Source organism: Castor canadensis, chromosome 13 (genome assembly GCF_047511655.1).
Source record: "Castor canadensis chromosome 13, mCasCan1.hap1v2, whole genome shotgun sequence".
Classification (NCBI taxonomy): domain Eukaryota; kingdom Metazoa; phylum Chordata; class Mammalia; order Rodentia; family Castoridae; genus Castor; species Castor canadensis.
Genome location: NC_133398.1, coordinates 5,292,348 through 5,309,997, shown reverse-complemented (window position 1 = coordinate 5,309,997; position 17,650 = coordinate 5,292,348). Strand labels below are relative to the sequence as shown.

Genomic DNA, 17,650 nt, shown 5'->3' with positions numbered 1-17,650 from the left:
AACTCAATTATTTTTATAAATTTAGACTTGCACAAACATGACCATCGTCCCCCAGATCTCACATGCCCTGGGGACAGTCACTGTGTCCACTCCCAGGCAGCCATCAATCTACTTTCTGGGAATACGTTAGTCCCTTTCTTTGAGGGCAGTTTGCATAAACGGAATATGCAATATTGTTTTTTCCATCTGGCCTCTTTCACATCCCTTCCTGAGGCTCATCCTTCCTGCAGCCGTGGCAGTTCCTTCCTTTCTGTTGTAGACCTCACGCAAACCCCACGTTTTGTTACTCCGTTCATCAGTGACTGACGTTCAGATCCTTTGCACTTTTTAGACATGGTGAGTTGTGCTCCCACGACCCGTCATGCACACATCGGTCACTCCTGATCTCTCCTGCTGGAATCTCGTCCCCTTTCCTCTGGTCCTCATCTGTACGTACGACCATTCATGCATCATAGACCCACAGCGTCTGTCCTGTCGTCAGCTCTCTAACTCCGTTAGACACAGTCATTGAGTTTTAATATTGGGTAGTGTACTTTTTGGTTTAGGATTTCCATTTGCCTTATCTTGACCAAACACGGTCAGCGTCGTGCTTTCACAGCTACGTATGGCAACCCCTCAGGGCCCAGTTCTCAAGTTGTTCCTGCAGTTCTCTGGTTCACGTGTCTGTGCCTGCTCATTATTTCCCGTCCAGAAGAATTACATACCAGGATGACATTGACGTCCTGCAGTGACACTCTGCCTGGGTTCCTGGCAGGTGCCTAGGGTGCTAGCAATCAGACCCTTCCTCCAGCTTTGGGGTTGGGAAGATTGTAAGCTGGCTTGGTCCATGTGAGGGCCAGTACTTACTGTAAGCCTCCCTTCCACTGGGGTGGTCTCAGCTCAAGGCATGGTGGCGTGAGCGGAGCAGATCACAGGGGTGACCGTGTCTTAGATAAGGGAGACAGGAAGGCATCTTTAAAAGTAAACTAAAGAAACACGGGGAGCAGGCTCCTCTCACCAAGATAACAAAAGGTACCCATAGCGTGAAAGTGGGGGGACTGAAGGCCAGGGCAAGCTGACCAGAGCCTCCTGGAACGTCCAGGTCGGTAAGGATGGGATGACCAGGTGGCCGGTTCAGTGAGAAGTCAACTAGATGACGTCCATCCCAAACATGATTTCGAGGTAGACGAGTGGGACCTAAGCCAGGCAGAGCCCTGTAGCGCTCCTAGACTCCAGCTGTACTCTGGCTTTAGCTTTCCTAAGCCCCTCCCGCGCTGGGAGCTTTGCTGTCCTTTCAGTAAACCTTGCTTTACTCTTCACTCCTGGTTGGCATCTTCAGTCTTTGACTTCACCCAGACACGGACTCAGGATCAACCATCTGGTTTCAGTGAGTTTCTGGCCTCTCTTTTAAAAATCCCCCTCTTGTCAGAAGTGCTGTCCGAGTCTCAGTTGTGAGCTGGAATTGTCAGGTGCCCTTACATCAGTCACGTGGCCCCAAATGTCAGCTCACCTACCTGTTTCTTTGGAATCCTGCCTGTAACCGCATCCCCTTGCCCGCATTCCTGACTCAGGGAGACCCTAAAGCATCTCATTCGGCTTTCTTAGTGGAAGGGGGGCCCTGCTTCATCCTCTGCCCTTACCGTGGCTGATGTTCTTCCTTACACACAATTGTCTAAACTTTGTCCAGGACCACGGAAGGTCCTGTTGGCATCCTTTGGAGTGGTTCTGAATTTATACATTAGCCTGGGCGAAATGGCATCCTGAAGAAAGTTAATCTTCCAGATTCCAACCCACACTAAGTGCACCTCATAATCTATTAAGGTCTTTTTTTTTTTTTCTTTTATAATCGTTTTTAAAGTCTTATTTTTCCTAAAAGGTCTCACATCTTTCAGGGGGCCCAATGGCTAGGAACTGTGATGCCAGCACAAATGAGGTCCTTTAAGAAGTGCACCTGGTGGCAGCGCATAGGAGTGGCTGTTTTCAGCTGATTGTACAGTCAGCCACCCTGACAGGTTTTTTTTCCCTTTCCATGGCCTTGGCTGGAATCTCCAGCATAATGGAGAATAGACAAGGTGGCAGTGGGAGCTCTCCTTGTTTTTGGAAGGCCATCGCAATCAGGTTTAAAGAAGTTTTAAATTTCTAGTTAAGAGTTTTGTTTTTAAAATAAAAATTATGCTGGGTGCCAGGTTCATACCCGTAATCCCAGCTACTCAGGAGGCAGAGATTAGGAGGATGTGGTCCGAAGCCAGTCTAGGCAAATAGCTCGAGAGACCCTATCTTGGAAAAACCCACCACACAAAGGGCTGGTGGAGTGGCTCAGGGTGTAGGCTGAGTTCAAACTCTATACTGGCAAAAATAAAATAAAATAAAATAAAATAAACAAATGAAAATTATAGATAGGTGCTGCATTTTTAATGAAGGCTGCTCTGTGACCATCGAGGTGGCTGCCTGGGCAGGTTCCAGGACCCCGGAGGATATGGAAGTCCTCAGATACTCAAGTCTCTTACACGAAGCGTAATATTTCCATAGAAGCTCTGCAATCCTCTGTACACTTTAAATCGTCTCCGGATTACGTAGAACACCATAAATGATGGGCAAATGGTTGTTTTCCTGTATTGTTTAGGGAGTAACAAGAAAAACATGCACTTTCCCCCAGAATGCTTTTGGTCTGGCTGCTTGGCTCCTTGGACAGCGGTGATGGTGCGTGAGGCTGTGGCGCTCGGGAGGTGGGCCTTGCTGTGCATACAAGCCTGCCAGCGCTCGCTCTTCCCTCACAGCGCCCAGCGCGGGTCCAAGGGGCTGCCGGCCCCTCCACTTGAGTTGTACATGGGCAGCAAGGGACGGGGAGTTTGGAGGGGGCTCAGCAGCTCTCCAGAACCTAGTCCAAATCAACAGGCATCCCTGTCCCGCAGATTCCAGGCGAGGGGCCTGAGAAGTGTAGCCCTTGTGTGCCCAGGAAAGGGAGGTGACAGACCCAGAGTGTGAACGTCTGGCATGTGAGATTCTGGGATGATGGTCCCTTGCTATTTTTAAGACAGGCCCAGCTTGATTTCTAGGTGCTGCTGGTCAGAGTCAAGGTGATTGGTCCGACCTCTCCTGTCCTGCTCTCGTCTGGACTGGTGTTACAAAACAGCCAAGGGGCACCTCCTTTTCAGTGCCGCAGCAGGAGTTGTGTGGTGTGAATAACTCATTCAACCTGTCTGGGCCTGGAGCTTGTGGGTAGATCTCAAATCCCTACGTCAAGTCCAGACGCTGTGGCCCTTGTCCTGCTTGTGACATTTCGATTATGTGACTCTTCAACTACGATGGCTGAGATAAGGCAGTCAGCAGGTGCTTGATGCCCGGACACTGGGAACAGAGAAGGGAGCCACTTACCCAAGGTCCTCTGGTGTGTCAGCTGCAGTCAGGACAGACAGAGCCCTTTGCAGCCAAGGGCCAAATTCTTCCTACTGTTGCCAGGAAGCATGGGACTCCAAAGCCCAAGCCCTGCCTTGCCTGGCTCACAATGGTCCGGGTGAATGCTCACACTGGGGAAATGCTGGGTAGCCACTGGACCCCAGAATTGCAGTCTTGGGCGCCTGGGGGGATGGACTGGGATTACTGTGAGGCCCAAAGGGCTCAGTTCCCTTGGTGCTGCTATGGTCCCCCTGGAGTGGTCATTGACTGAACATGCAGAGTCCCAGCCCTAGGTGGGGCTTTCTGGGAACACAGGTGTTTTGTCCACAACCACAGTGATCTCTGCAGCCCTCAGTCACCAAAGACCAGGGTAGGTGTTGTCAGTGGGTGACCTGCAGCCTTGGGAAGGCTCAGGCCTGAGGCTCACACCTTGTCTGTCAACACCTGGGGGTGTTGGGGACAGCCAAGACTTTTTTTTTTTTTTGTCGTACTGGGGTTTCAACTCAGGGCTTACACCTTGAGCCACTCCCACTCCACCAGCTCTTTTTTTTTGGTGAAGAGCTTTTTTTTTTTAATCTTACAAACTATTTGCCCAGGGTGGCTTTGAACCACGATCCTCCTGATCTCTGCCTCCTGAGTAGCTAGGATTACAGGCGTGAGTCACCATTGTCCAGTTAGATGAGACTCTTGGCACTGCTGGCAGGTGAAGGAGATGGAAGAGGAGGACCTGGGCCGAGAAGTCTCTCTCTGGGGCTCAGGGTTACCACTAGTCATACCGGACGATGGTAGACACCGGAGAGTCCGAGGCATGCATGGCTGAATGACTGGCCTGAGAAGCAACTAGTAAAGGCTAACTGGGCAGGTTGTCACCTGGGATGACATGAGACTTCCTGATGATGCCTAGTCCTTTCTAGGTGCTCAGTAAACAGCTGATGGGTGGTGGAGGGCCTTCTCTACAGTTGAAGCCACTCTAGTCAGATTGTAAGTGTGCCCCTCCCTTTAAGGGGACTGGCTCAGGCTGGCCTTTGGAAGATTGAGGGGAACCCACCTAAAGTGGGGTCTGAGGGGAGACACCCTTCTCCCTGCTGGATACTGACCTCATGGGTCTCTGCCTTTAGGTTCAAAGGAGCAGTGCTGGACTTCCCAGGCTGCCCTGTGGGCAGCTGCAGAGCCCAAAGTCAAGCTAGGGGATTGGGGCAAGGCCTGACCCACTGCCATCCCTCACCTGCTTCAGATGCACATCCTCAGTGCGGTAAGGGTGCTGGGGACAGGAGTCCTAGGCGTGAGGGGGTGACTGGCACATGGGGCTTTGGGAGGATGGTAAAGAACGATGAACAGCTTTCCAGGCTCACTCTGTGTGGAAGAATACAGCCCACCTCAGGGCCAAGAAGGGACTAGAATCCATCGGGCTCCTCACTCACTTGGTCCACAGCGGCACAGGGGCTTGGCTGCTTCCCACATGGCTGGGCCTGAGCCTCAGGGCACTGCCTTAGGGACAGGAGTGATAGAGACCTATAGAAGGCATATTTTGGATACAGTATGGCCTCATGCCATAGTTCTAGAAGCATCCTTTTCACAGGGCCCCAGGGTGAGCACGGGGAAGCTCCTTTATTTGAATGCCTTTGAGACTAAAAACTTGGAGGGAAGGTTTTGGACAGCAGCCAATGCTGGTTGGTGATGGCCACTGCACCAGCCAGAACTACTCAACAGCAGAAGTGGGTCTGGGGACTGAGACCAACTATCCCAGCCTGCAGCCCACCAGGGCGAGGTCACAGGAGATGTGGAGGGTGTGGGGGGAACTAGCAGAAGGAAGATTGGCACACACAGCTTGGATACAGACATGCCATCAGACGGCTGTCTATGTTTATTTTTCTTTCATATAAAAGTTACACATCTGAAACGTCTGCAGGAAGATGCTGCAGGTTAGTTTGGGGGGGTATATTTTACAATGTCACACTGGGGAAGCCGTGGGGCAGTCGGGATGGGAGACATGTCTCAGATAGGAGCTCTGGTCAGACACGTGTGCCTGCCCTGGCCCCGGCTTCACCACCCCTGCAGCGAGGACTGGCTTCTGTAGGGCCCCAGCCATCCACATCACTTGTCTGTCTGTGAAGACTGATTCCCACAACTCTCCCCAGCCCCCCCAAAAAACAGATGAGTTGCAGCCTGGCTGCAGCTGGAGCACTGGGCTCAGCCACGGCCAGAGGCAGGAGGGTGGGGAAGCCTGTCGGCCAATAAGTTAAACACACACATTGCACCTGGCTGTCCTCATGGGGGAGTCTCTGGATCAGATGCTGCCCTGGGCACCTGGCACATCCCACCCACTGCCTGGGCCCTTTGATCAGGCCCCCAAAGGCTCATGGGGGGGTTAAGGGAGGACCTGGGTGCTCTGTGGATGGGCACCTCTGAATCGTGAAGGTGATCCTGTCCCCTGCCATCTGTTCAGCTCATGGACAGCCCCACCTGCAGACTGGAATCTGTCTGCTGCAGGACCAAGGAAGGGTTGGTGATAATGCAGCCCTGGTCTGAGCTACAGATGAAACTGCTGGGGGCCTTAAAAATGGAGGGAGAGTTGACTTGCACATCTCAGGGCCCTGTGTGCCCAGTGACCTCCCATGCACAAGCAGCAGCACTCCCGGAGCTCGGCAAAGGCGAAGACTGAAATGAAAGGACTTACAAAGGAGGGAACAAATGAAACCCACCCCACATGTGACACTGCTCAAAGCTGACTCCACACACACTCCTTAAATAATAAAATGGCAGGTCCCCGGCTGCCAGCAGGACGGCTGCCAGAGGGGCGCTGGTGACAGTCCACAGACCTCCCCTCTATTTAAAGGACAAATAAACATGAAAGAGGAAAACAGCTCAAGTTTTCTTTTCAGTAAAAGCTTCTGAAAGCCCCCCAAGACTCAAAGTGACACTGTTGTTTAAAACCTGTACCCATTCAACAGGTGTTGCTCTCTGCCTTTTCCTCTGCTGTACACACTGGGCTGAGGACGCAGAGCCAGATCCTTTCATCACCTGACCAAGCCCCACACCCAGGAGAGATGAGCGCTCATTCGTGCAAAACAGGGCCAGGAGGCTGGGCTGCTACCTGCAGCGCACCTGGACTCCAGCCTGCCCGTGTGCCTGCCTGCCCATGCTGGTGGCTATGGAGCCAGATGGGCAGGGAGGGTCCAGTGGGCACCTCTGCTTGCCGAGTACCCACAAACCTTGCTCTGGATTGTCAACCTCAGCAGCGAAAATTCAACATGGGAAGGAAGACCTGCCTGGAAGGCGCTTTTGCTAGGCATCAGTCAGCCTCAGCAAGTGCCTCTGCTGTTCTTGTACCCCAGGCTTGCTCAGGACTCTCAAGGGAGAACTGGAGCACTGGTGGAAAGGTGCTAAGAACCTGCTGCCCACTAGGGGTGTGACAAGGTAGGAGGAAGGCTCACTGGATGGAGAGGGACAGGAGATGGAGTTTAAGGCACACAGCAAGCACGGAGGAAGGGGGTGCTGGCCTCTCCCCAGGACAGCAAGTTCTTCCCCCTTCCACTCTCTGTATCAGCTCTCAAGAGCTCAGCCTTGCCCAGCTCAGCAATTAGTGTCTCTATGATGACAAGCTTTTCCCTCCGTCTCCTCTTCCCTGCCCCCACAGCGTGTGCCAGGGGAGTGGAAGGAGCAACAAGACAGCAGACACTGCTGTTGCTCTAGGTCCAGCACGAGGACCTGTGGGGCTCTACAGAGTGGGACAGGTCTGAAGCTAGCACTGTGATGAGGAGCACCAGCTCAACTGCTGGACACCACCTGTCATAGCTCTTAGGCCAGGCAAAATGCATGCCCCATCCCCATTTAAAAAGCAGGGAGTAGAGAGCAAAAAGCACCTGCCCCCCCCCCCCCCTGCCTCCTGTCCCTCAGCTACATCTCCCTGGCTCCAGGCGTCACCTGTGGATCACCAGGCCTCCACTCCTCTGTCACTTTGCGAGGCTCAGAGAGCCTCCAGCTTGGGGAGGGCCAGGGTCTGCCCTACTCTGGTCTGCTGTTGAGGTCTCTCCCACTCCCAGGCTGGAGGAGAGAGGGTAGGAGAACAGAAGGGAGTGTGGAAGTGAAAGCAGAAAACAAAACCAGACCAGGGGACCAGGGTTCACAAGTCAGTACTGAGGCCTGCCTGCTGGCTTGCTGTGCGCCCTGGGGCTGTGCCACAGGGCGGGAGGCAGGGAGCTGCCAGAAGGCTCGGGCTCTGCCTGTACAGACGGGCCCATGGATGGGCTGTGAAGCCAGGATACTGCAGCCTGCCTGCTGGTCCAAAGTCCTCTCTGGGCCTCTTGAGTGTTTGCCTCATGCTTAAGTGCTGCTCCTAGGTCTTCTCTTCCCGGTCTGTTTTTCTCCTTGTGATGTTCCTGGGCTTAATTTTCAGAGAGAGTTCCCATAGGGCCTCCTCGGCTAGATGGTCACTGAAGTCATTGAAGAAGTTTATGATGTCGTCATTTCTCCGGATGTCGTAATGCCTGATGGTGAGGAGGGCAGTCAGAGAGAGAAGGCTGACCAATCTGATGGCTATAACCTCTCAGAGGGCACCACAAAGACTGTCCCACTGCCTGGACAGTGAACTGCATAGCAAAGGTCACTGCCATCCCATCTGACAGAGGTCCCAACATGCAGCACCACAGCACTGGAGTGTGAGTGGCCTATGTTCTCCCCGTCCCCAAGCAATACCTGTCAAGGGCTCCCCCAGGGCAACTAAGAAGTCTGGTTCCCCTCTGGGGTGCCCTGGGCAGATTGGTCCCGGGCACAATGATCTCTGGGGCTACCCTGGGTGAGCTCTGATGCCCTAGCCTGCTGCTGGTTACCCTGGAGCCAGGAAGGCCAAGGCTTTCAGTCTCCTTGGGGCCAGAAGGGCACCCTGCTGGGCAGGGATCTGGGCACCTTCCCATACCGTGCTGAGGAAACCCGGGAGGAGTGCTTCTGACCCAGGTCCCTCCCTGAGGCGGGCACAGCACTCACGCCTGTTGGAAGCACCGCATGCTGTCCAGGATGTTGAACTGCTGCCACCGCTTGGAGAAGTTCACCTTCCCGTCGATGTAGTCTGGGTTTCCTAGATGAACAAAGGTCAGGTCCTGCAGGATCAGACCCCTAGGGGATGAAGGAAGAAGCCGGTTGCCACACTGGCCACCCACTCAGGAGGTGGCCGGTTCATTGTGAGGGCTTCAGCACCAGGACTGGCCAGCAGCTGACGATGACCTCGGCCTGAGCCAAGCAGCTGCCCAGCCCTGCAGCAACCAGAGAGCAGGTCTAGGAGCCTCGTACTCCTGATGTGAATGCCCCTTGAGCTCTGGTCATGACTGCCCTGGGTCCCTCAGCCAGCACCTGCCCTGTCCAGGCACCATGTGTGGGCACAGCTGTGGATCACTAAGAAATTATCAAATGGAAAGTAAAACAGAAACCTTCAACTGGACGGAGGAGACAGAGACCATTTATTAACAGAGCACAGGGAGCTGGAGGGCAGATAAAGAAAGGCTTGGCCTGAGGACCCAGACCGTGTCCTTCGGGCCAGTGTATGAGCACTCTGTGAGGACAAGAGGCTGAGCAAAGAGGGAGTCATGGCTGCGAGATCTGTGCCTTAGAAGGTGAAGGTCCCAAGGAGGGTCCTTTGCCCCTCTAGCCCCAGGGCGCTGCTGGGTCTTTGGCCCCTTTTGGAGATTCCCCAATACCCACTAGTATCTTTTTAAAAAAGGCTTCCTGTGTAGCTGGGATGACAGGCATGTGCCATAACACCCAGCTTTTATTGGTTGAGATGGGGTCTTGAGAGAACTTTTTGCCCAGGTTAGCCTCAGACTGCAATCCTCCTGACCTCTGCCTTCTGAGTAGCTAGGGTAAATTACAGGCATGAGCCACTGGTGCCTGACTTCCCACTAGTATGTTATTAGAAACTCTGATGAGTGCCCACAGCCCCCTTTCTAAACTTCTTTTCCCGAAGTGCTTTCCAGGCTTGTGGGGTGACTCCACTTGGAGCCTCAGGCCACTGTGACATGCAGCCGGGCTTGAGGCCTTGGGAGTTGCCATGTGAAGGGAAGAGAAGCCTGCCTGCATATACTGGGTTGCATCCACGAAGGAAAGGACTTGGCTTGATCTTTCTCCTCTGCTGCACTGGGACTCAGGAGCACATTTATTACCATTACTTTCATTTTGGATGGAATCGGGATTTGAACTCAGGGCTTCATGCTTGCGACTACTGCTTGAGCCACACCTCCAGTCCACTTTGCTGTTGATATTTTGGAGACGGGGTCTAGAGAACTATTTATCTGGGTGGCCTTGAACCATGATCCTCCCAATCTCTGCCTCCCAAGTGGCTAGGATTATAGGTGTGAGCCACCAGCACCTGGTAGGAGCACATTTTTAAGTTCATGGTAAAATAGAACAGACACAGCCATGGGGACCCATCAGTGAGGACCTAGCTGGAGAGCCCGGCACATCTTCCTGGAGAAGTAGGAGGCATGCCACTCACAGGTATGGGATGCACGGGGGCTCCACCTCCGAGAGTGCAGCCCGGTAGGCTCGGAAGGAGGATGAGCTGTCAATCAGTGTACAGTACTCGGCCAGGCCCTGCAGGACAGAGGAGGTTAGTGAGTGCCAAGATGACGTCAGGTGCCCATAATATGCGAATAAGTCAGACTAGGCCCCGAAAGGACTCAGTCCCTTTTCACTTGGTGTCAATCATGACCCTGGCGACAAGGAGACCTCAGGTCTTTTTGTGGAAAATGCCCACTGGGTGATGTGAGGTCACATCCTCAGGGAGAAGCTTGCTCCCATGCTCACTCAGCACCTTGCCCCTTTACTTTAGCACATACCTAGAAGAAACCCACTCAAAAGCAGCCCCCTTCAGCAGGATGGGGTGTAGGAAGGTCCTAGCAGGTGAATCTAGGACCCAGGTGCAAGTTTGCAGCAATGACAGGCAGCCAGACACCCAGATGTGACAACTCCAGAACTAAGTACAAAGGCCTTGGGAGCCAGTAATGGGGCCTAGAGGCAGGACTGAGATGGGAGAGGGTAGTTGTCCTGTCACAGACGTTGGTGGTAGACAGGGACCCACATCTGGTCTTGCTCCAGCTTGTTTCTCCTTCCCACCCAAGGGCCTCCTGCTCAGCCTTTCTGCCCACCTCTGAGGTCTGCCTCTGCCACTCTAGTCTGCGGATGGGTGCCGAATCCAGTGCTGAGAGGATGGCCAGGTAGGAGTTGAAGTTATTCAGCTTCCGCAGGTGCTGCAGAGAGAGGCGGACGTGAGGGACAGTACAGAGCTATGGGCTCCGACTAACCCAGGTGGGGCTGGAGGGGCTTGGGGGCTGGGCCACTGCTACCTTCATAATCTTGATGAACTTCAAGAGCAGCCGCTCCCTGTCCTGGGCCTTCTCCTGCAGCATGATTATGGACCGGACCCTGCGGAATAAGGGACAGAGAAGCAGCAGCTGAGCCAACTGTCCCCTTGCAGCCCGGTGGTTCTGGGGGAGATGGGAAGTGCATGACCCCTGCACCAGCCAGCCACGAGCTCACACCCACCAAAGTCCATGACTCAGAGGCCCAGGCACACCCTGGTCTCTGCTCTCAGGGGGCTCCCAGTGTCCCTGGGGTCAGAACAGGGGCCTCAGCTTCTGGAATGGAGGCCTGGGAGGTTCCTGGCAGGGAAAGTCCTCATGTGGCCTCAGGCCAGGCCCAGGGAGGCCAGCTCGCAACTGAGTTAGGGGCCACTTATGCCAGCCAAGAGGGAGGGAACTGCTCAGAAACTTGGCAGCAATCACAGTCAAAACCAAAGTTCAGCCTCACTTGAACCTTGGGGACCTCACAGTGGCCTCCACTCCGATGGTTCACAGGGTCACTACTACGGGTACTTGGAGGAGTGGCCACATTGTGCTACCTCCACCCTGCAAAGGTGCCTGTGGCAGGGACGTCTTGGAGGCTATGGCTCCAAAGGGAACTCTGCACCTCAGGTCAGTCAGGCCTTGTGGGGAGTGCCCCACAACCTCCGGCACCCAGCAGGGGCCACGTGTGCTGGGAGGCCAGGCTTGGGCATCCGTGCAGTTTCTGTCTGCTCTAGAAACCACCATGCCCTACGTTGAACATCAGGTGGCTACTGCAGGGAAGTCCTTGAGGGGAACCGAATCCTGAGCAGTTCCCAGAGCATTTAAAAATACCAGACATTGCAGGGCATGGTGGCCATGCCTGGAATCTCAGCTACTCGGGAAGTAGAAGAAAGAGAAGCCTGAGGTTGTGACCAGTCCAGGCAAAGTTAGCAAGACCCTGTCTCAAAAAGAAAGTAAGAAATAGGAGGACTGGGGATGTGGCTCAAGTGGTAAAACCCTTGCCTGGCCCTCGGTTCAGTCCCCAGTACAAAAGATGGTGAGCTTGAAGGGTGGGGCCTGCTATAGCAGGAGGGGCATCCCTGCCCAGTTCTGACTGGTCTTGCAAGCTGAGAGTCTGTAGTACTTTGAGTGACATCTTGAAAAGGCAACACATGTGGGCTACAAGCTTTAAGAATTAAAGGACAGTTGGGCACCGGTGGCTCACACCTATCCTAGCAGCGATCAGGAGGATCACAATTTGAGGCCAGCCAGGGCAAATAGTTTGTGAGACCCCATCTGGAAAATATCCACCACAAAAAAGGGCCGGTGGAGTGGTTCAAGGTGTAGGCCCTGACTTTAAACCCCAGTACCACAAAAAAAAAAAAAAGAATTAAGGGACAGCAAGATAGTAGTGTCTTATGCCTGTAATCCTAGCTATTTGGGAGGCTGAGATTGGGAGGACCGCAGTTTGAGGCCAACCCAGGAAAAATAATTCACAAGACCCCATCTCCAAAATAACCAGAACAAAATAGACTGGAGGTGTGGCTCAAGTGGTAGAGTGCCTGCTTGGCAAGTGTGAAGTTCTGAGTTCAAATCCCAGTCCTACCTCTCTCCCACCAAAGAAAAAGAATTAAAGGACAGAAGTATTAACAGGTCCCCCTTCTTTGCTAACTGATCTGTCAGGCAGAGCTGGAATGAGCACCAGCCCTGATGGCTGCTGGTGGCAGTCTGGCAGGAAAGACGGGCAATGATCAGTGCAGGATGGCACCCTTGATGTCTCCTCCCTGGCCACTATCAACTGCAGGTGGCCAGTCCCTGCCCTTTCTCTCTCTGCTGTTCATTGCTGAAGGTTAGTGCTCATAGATACCATTCAAGCTCCCTTCAGAGGAAGGCTGAACCCACCCGGTGTGCCACCACCCAGAGAAGCAGGGTGGTGCTGCGGCCCCTTCTTACCAGTAGGACATGTTGTTGAAGTGCTCTGTGAACTGGGTCAGGTTGGGGCTCTTCTCCTCGTTCTGCTCTTTGGCCCAAAGTAAAACCTCAGGAATCTATAAGAGGAAATAGAGCAGACAGCACTGATGCTCCAGCTCCCTGGGACACACAGCTGCCTTTCCATATTAGGCCACTCAACACATACCTCTATCTTATAGAAGAGCTCAGCATCCAGCAGTGTCAGCTGCTCGGCTATTTCGTGGCTGTGGAAGTCATGCAGGGTCCCCGGCCTAGAAGAGAGAGGCACAAGAAGTATGGCTGAAGATGGGCAATGAGCTTTAGGTAGCCAGGATGACTGACTGCAGGGCGCTCTGCTGCCCCAGAAGCAGGAAACTGAGCCCTGTTGTGAGCTCACAGTACAGATGCTGGAGGTTTTGCTGAGCCCCCTTCCAGGTGGCTGGTAAGAACACAGCCAGGACCTCATGAATACATGATAATGCTCACAATGGAGCATGTCAATATTGACAGCCAGAACGGACACCAACCCTCGGGCTGGGGCAGAGAGAGGGGCAGGTTCTCAGAAAGGTCAGGACAGTGCAGGAGCTAACATCTGCCATATCAGAGCTGGGAGACAGACTGGAGCTGACCACAGCTGGGAGCACAACTCAATCATCTCCTGTCTGTTCAGCTCAGCAGCTGGGGAAGGGGGTAAAATGAGGAAAGTCGGACAGAAAGGTGGCTAGCAGGCACAGCTCTTGCCCAAGTGGCAGAGGCTGGCTCCTCACCTGGCTGCAACGCCCCTGGCTGCCAGAGGCTGGTCGGAGTTGGCACACCTGAGCAACTTCTTCTGGTTCACCTTGTCCAAGATGTTCTTACGGAGCACACGGGCCAGGCTAAGCTCTCCACTGCACACCAGGCGGAAGACCAGCTCCATCAGCAGCTTCAAGATCTCTTCTGTCAACTCCACTAGGCTAAAGGGCCAAGGGCATGGGGTGAAGGGCAGGCCAGGAGAGCCCACCTGAGGACCCAGTGTGCACAGCAGCATCAGCAGAGCTGGGGCCTCCCAGGGGAAGAGAGTTACACCAAATCCAGGGCACTGCCCACATCTGGGAGTAGCCTTTCTAGCAACAGGTCTCGTCATTATTCAGCACATGCTTGGCACTACCAAGCACCAGGACTACGTGGGGACTCGGCCACAGAGACAAACCCCACACCAGCCCTGCCATGGAGGAGCTCCCGGTGTCACAGGGTAGATGACTAAAAGATGCCTCTTACGTCCCCGCTGAGCCCTCTGTGTCCACCATTCCCTAGGTGATCACCCTGACTCTGCATGCCTAGGAAAGGTGCTCTTGTTACATATGGACATGGCAGGGGCTAAGGCAGAGGTCACCCCTGCCACCTCCCAGTCTCCACTGGGCCCCCACTGTTGCTACAAGCATGACTCACTATGGCCAAGTCCTAAGATACTGGGGGTCGGGGGAGGGGGGACAGGGCAGGGCACTCCTGAGGACCCAAGATGGATCCCCCAAGGAAGGCCAGGGCCTAATACCTCACCCTGGCATACAGGGTCATTCTTTCAAAGGGCTACGTAATAAAGCAGGAAAGAGCCCCGTTCAGAACTGGCAAGGAAGCCTACAACACCCTTGTGTCGTGGTTTGCCAGTGGCCTGCTGAGCTGCCCTCCCCCAACTCCCTGAGAAGCACTCACCAGAGCTCATCCACCACCCGCACCAACACGAAGAATGTGTTCTTGCTGACGCGCTTCTTGAACGTGTCGGCAAAGGGAGAGAACTTCTCGTATGTGGCACATGGGTTAAAGAAACAGCCGTAATGTGGGTTGATGTGTGGAGTGCTGGCTTTAAGCTACTGCTTTCTGAGTACTTTCCATGTGCCAGGAACACTGTGAATGAGGCATCAGTGTCTAGAAGCAAACGCTGGCCCTGAGCACAGTGGCAGCACTGTAAAGGCAGAGTCAAGCCCAGGCCACTGACCCTGAGGACTGCTTCCAACTGCTACTTATCCTTGTCTGCAGGATAGCCCTATGCTATCCAGGTCTGCCCTCAGGGTCTGACCTGAGACGCTAGGCGAGTGCCAACATGCTGAGGGGCTACAATATTGAGGTCCAGATAGAGAAAGGCGTCCGCAACCACACACTCTAGAACCTCAGGTCCCCAGGAGGTGCACAGGCCCGAAGGGTCTTCCTTTTCTCTTCCCACAAGCTTCTAAAACCCTATGACTGTCTCTCTGGCCACACAGCCGGCTTTGCCTTGATGCTCCTAGGAAACCCTTGCCTCTGAAAGCTGCTCTCCCTCCACAGATCAGCACACTCCACCTGTGGTCCTTGGCCCCACAGCAACACCGGATCCTCTCTCTAATCCCCCGAAGCTGATGCCTGCCTCAGAGACTGTGGTTTCCTGCCACTCTTGGAATTCCCCACTGACTGACTCCTTAGGTTCCTCCCGACTCCATAATGGTCCATGACCTTCTTGTCATGGTGTTCAGGGGGAAGTTGTGCCTTGGACAGTCCACATGGCTCCCAGTGCAGTGCTCACTGGCCAGCTGTGCCAGGCTCTTAAGAGGGTGACGTTTCTATGAACATGCCTGTAGTAGCCAGGGTGTGGTGGGGGAGTGCTGAGAACCTGAGTTCTGATTGTAGAGAGGCAAGCTGCTATGCAGATCAGTTACTTCAGTTCACTAAGCCTGGGTTTCCTTGATTACATGATAGGAAATGACAGACTAGCAGCTCACAGGGCATGGTAATTATATACATAAAAATGGTCTCATAGTCAAGTGAGATCCCACAAGCAAATACACCTCAGGCTTGACTAAGTGTGTTTCTGACAGGTTTGTGTGACAGCCTTTCCTTGGGCCAGGCCTCCAGCAGGTACTCTGAGTAACATGTGAGGTTACGGGGGAAGCCAGACTCTGCAAACGGGAAATGTCACATCTATCTTGATAGACTGGGGTTGGTCTGGGTGAGGGGAGGTCTAGAGGGGGACCCTGATGCTGGAACAGAGGGCTCAGGGCATGCAGGAGGGATCAGGACTTTTTGCCTGATGGACAGGAGCTGCCCAGCAGATGGCAGTCACACACCATGTGGCTGAGACATGGCCTTCTGGAGCAGTAACTCAGGGAGACTGGCAGGCTTGGGCGTGAGGTGGCAGTGGGCAGCAGGTCCTTCCTTCCAAGCCCCCAGGGTCTTCCTCCACCACTACTGCAGGCAGTGAAATTTCCCAAAGATGAGGCTATGGGGCCGATATGGGACAGCTGAAGCCAGCTGTGGACGAGGCGCAGCTTCCCCACAGGGTCAGCCGCAGGTAGAGGAGATGGGCTACCGAATCTCACTTCCCTGGGGCTCAGTGTGGAGAACCTGCAGGTACCAACCTCACGGGGTGGCCCCATAACCCTCTCTCCCCCACTCCAGTGTGCTTGGATCTTTCTCAGTCTTTCCCAGAACCACCCAGTGACCCACACTGCGATCTGGCAGCACAGCTGGACTGTTCTAGCCACTCCATGTCATTTCACTCAGCTCTTCACAGGCAAGGAGTGTGAGGGTCAGAGCCATGAATGCTAGGACACAGTCAAGTGGTGTGAGAACTGCCTCGTGGGCTCTAGGCAGGAAGGATATCGGTACTGCAGCTTCTTGATGAGCTCCTCGGGGCTGATGAAGGTCCTGTAGGTGGTCAGGAAGGCCTCGCAGTATAGCACCAGATCTGCAGGGGAGCAAGAGTGCACAGCAGAGTCCTCAGAACTTCAACTGATAAATGATGCCTGTCTCACCAAGGGACAGAGCATGGAGCACACCTGCCCTGGGAAGGGCTGCCACTAGAGACTCACTGACTCAGAGACAGGACAGAGAGAAGACAATTACTTCAAACTCCTCAGTGGGGTCTTTTTTAAAATTTTATTTTTATTTAGGTACTGAGATTGAGCCCAGGGCGTCCCACTGAGCCATGCCTTCAATTCTTTTGTTTTTGAGATAAGGTCTCTCTTAACTTTGTCCGTGCTGGCCTTAAATTTGTGATCCTTCTGCCTCTGCCTTCCAAGTAGCTGGGACTAGAGATATGAAGCATCATGCCTGGCTAGCAGATCTTGAAGCCACATTAGAGGTAGCACTTTTAGATGACAGGGGCCAGTAACTCAAAAATTGGGTGAAATTCCTGTTGAGTTCTGACAAGAGGCTGAAGAGACTCAGCTTGGTCAGCTGCTGGGATGCCCCTGTAGGCATTTTTGGGTGGTCAGCTATGAGGGGCACAGCTCCAGCAGCTGTTTGGAGGGATTGGTGCCAGCCAGGGACTCCAGCCTCTTTAAAGTCCTGACAATCTTATTTATTTTCTCTGTGATCTTTCTGATGCTAAAGATTTGCAGGATGCTGCCTGAAACAAAGGCATAGGCCAGCTCGGGGGCCACTGTGCTGCCCTGCGCTGCAGCCGGGGATGTCTTGCTCCATGGCTGTGCCCCTCTCCAAGGGCTGGACGTGCACAGTGCTATTTGAGCTTTGCTTTCTGGGCACAGATTAACTTCCCCACTTCCTCTTGCATTTGTTGGGTGGAAGAGCCTCAAGGAAGCCCCTGGCTCCAATGTGTGGACCTTTATTCCATGCTCCCTGAGGCCATGCAGGGAGCACCCAACACTTGCTGTTTTACTTGGGCTGTGCCGGGTCCGGTCTCCTGCACTGAGCTCATTCCTGGACTCCAACCGCCACCTCACAGTCACACCTTGGTAGGGATGGGGCCAGCACATGCCAATGCCTGCTTCTGAAAGAATGGGTCTGAATGCACACGTCACTGTGGGGGAGGACCACTGCCAGTGGTGTGTCCCAGGTGTGCTGGTGAGCAATGGCCACACTCTGCACCATGTCCTTCAATGCCTAGCGCAACCCCACCAGGGCAGGGACCGTTGTATCCCAATTGAAAGATGAGGAACCCAGGCACAAGGCCATACCACCTGCAAACAGTGAGATGGGGCTCATGCCTAGGTCTGCGGGTGGAGCGAGAGAAAGCTAGGTTACTTCTGAACCTAACTGGAGGC

General features: G+C 53.9%; 1 protein-coding gene across 18 annotated transcripts in view; it reads right to left on the bottom strand.

The window, feature by feature from the left end:
• Window positions 1-5,203: 5,203 nt before the first annotated feature.
• Rapgef1 (Rap guanine nucleotide exchange factor 1) overlaps window positions 5,204-17,650 on the bottom strand; it is a 125,509-nt gene continuing 113,062 nt past the window's right edge. For all 18 annotated transcript variants that reach the window (XM_020172140.2, XM_074052961.1, XM_074052954.1 and 15 more), the window contains 10 exons: window positions 16,248-16,332; window positions 14,328-14,420; window positions 13,406-13,591; window positions 12,826-12,910; window positions 12,642-12,736; window positions 10,710-10,788; window positions 10,512-10,613; window positions 9,860-9,957; window positions 8,359-8,487; window positions 5,204-7,862 (listed from right to left, as the gene is read on the bottom strand). In XM_020172140.2, coding sequence (XP_020027729.2) covers window positions 7,712-7,862; window positions 8,359-8,487; window positions 9,860-9,957; window positions 10,512-10,613; window positions 10,710-10,788; window positions 12,642-12,736; window positions 12,826-12,910; window positions 13,406-13,591; window positions 14,328-14,420; window positions 16,248-16,332 — 1,103 coding nt within the window. In that variant the 3' untranslated portion in view covers window positions 5,204-7,711. The remainder of the gene's footprint in view (window positions 7,863-8,358; window positions 8,488-9,859; window positions 9,958-10,511; window positions 10,614-10,709; window positions 10,789-12,641; window positions 12,737-12,825; window positions 12,911-13,405; window positions 13,592-14,327; window positions 14,421-16,247; window positions 16,333-17,650) is intronic.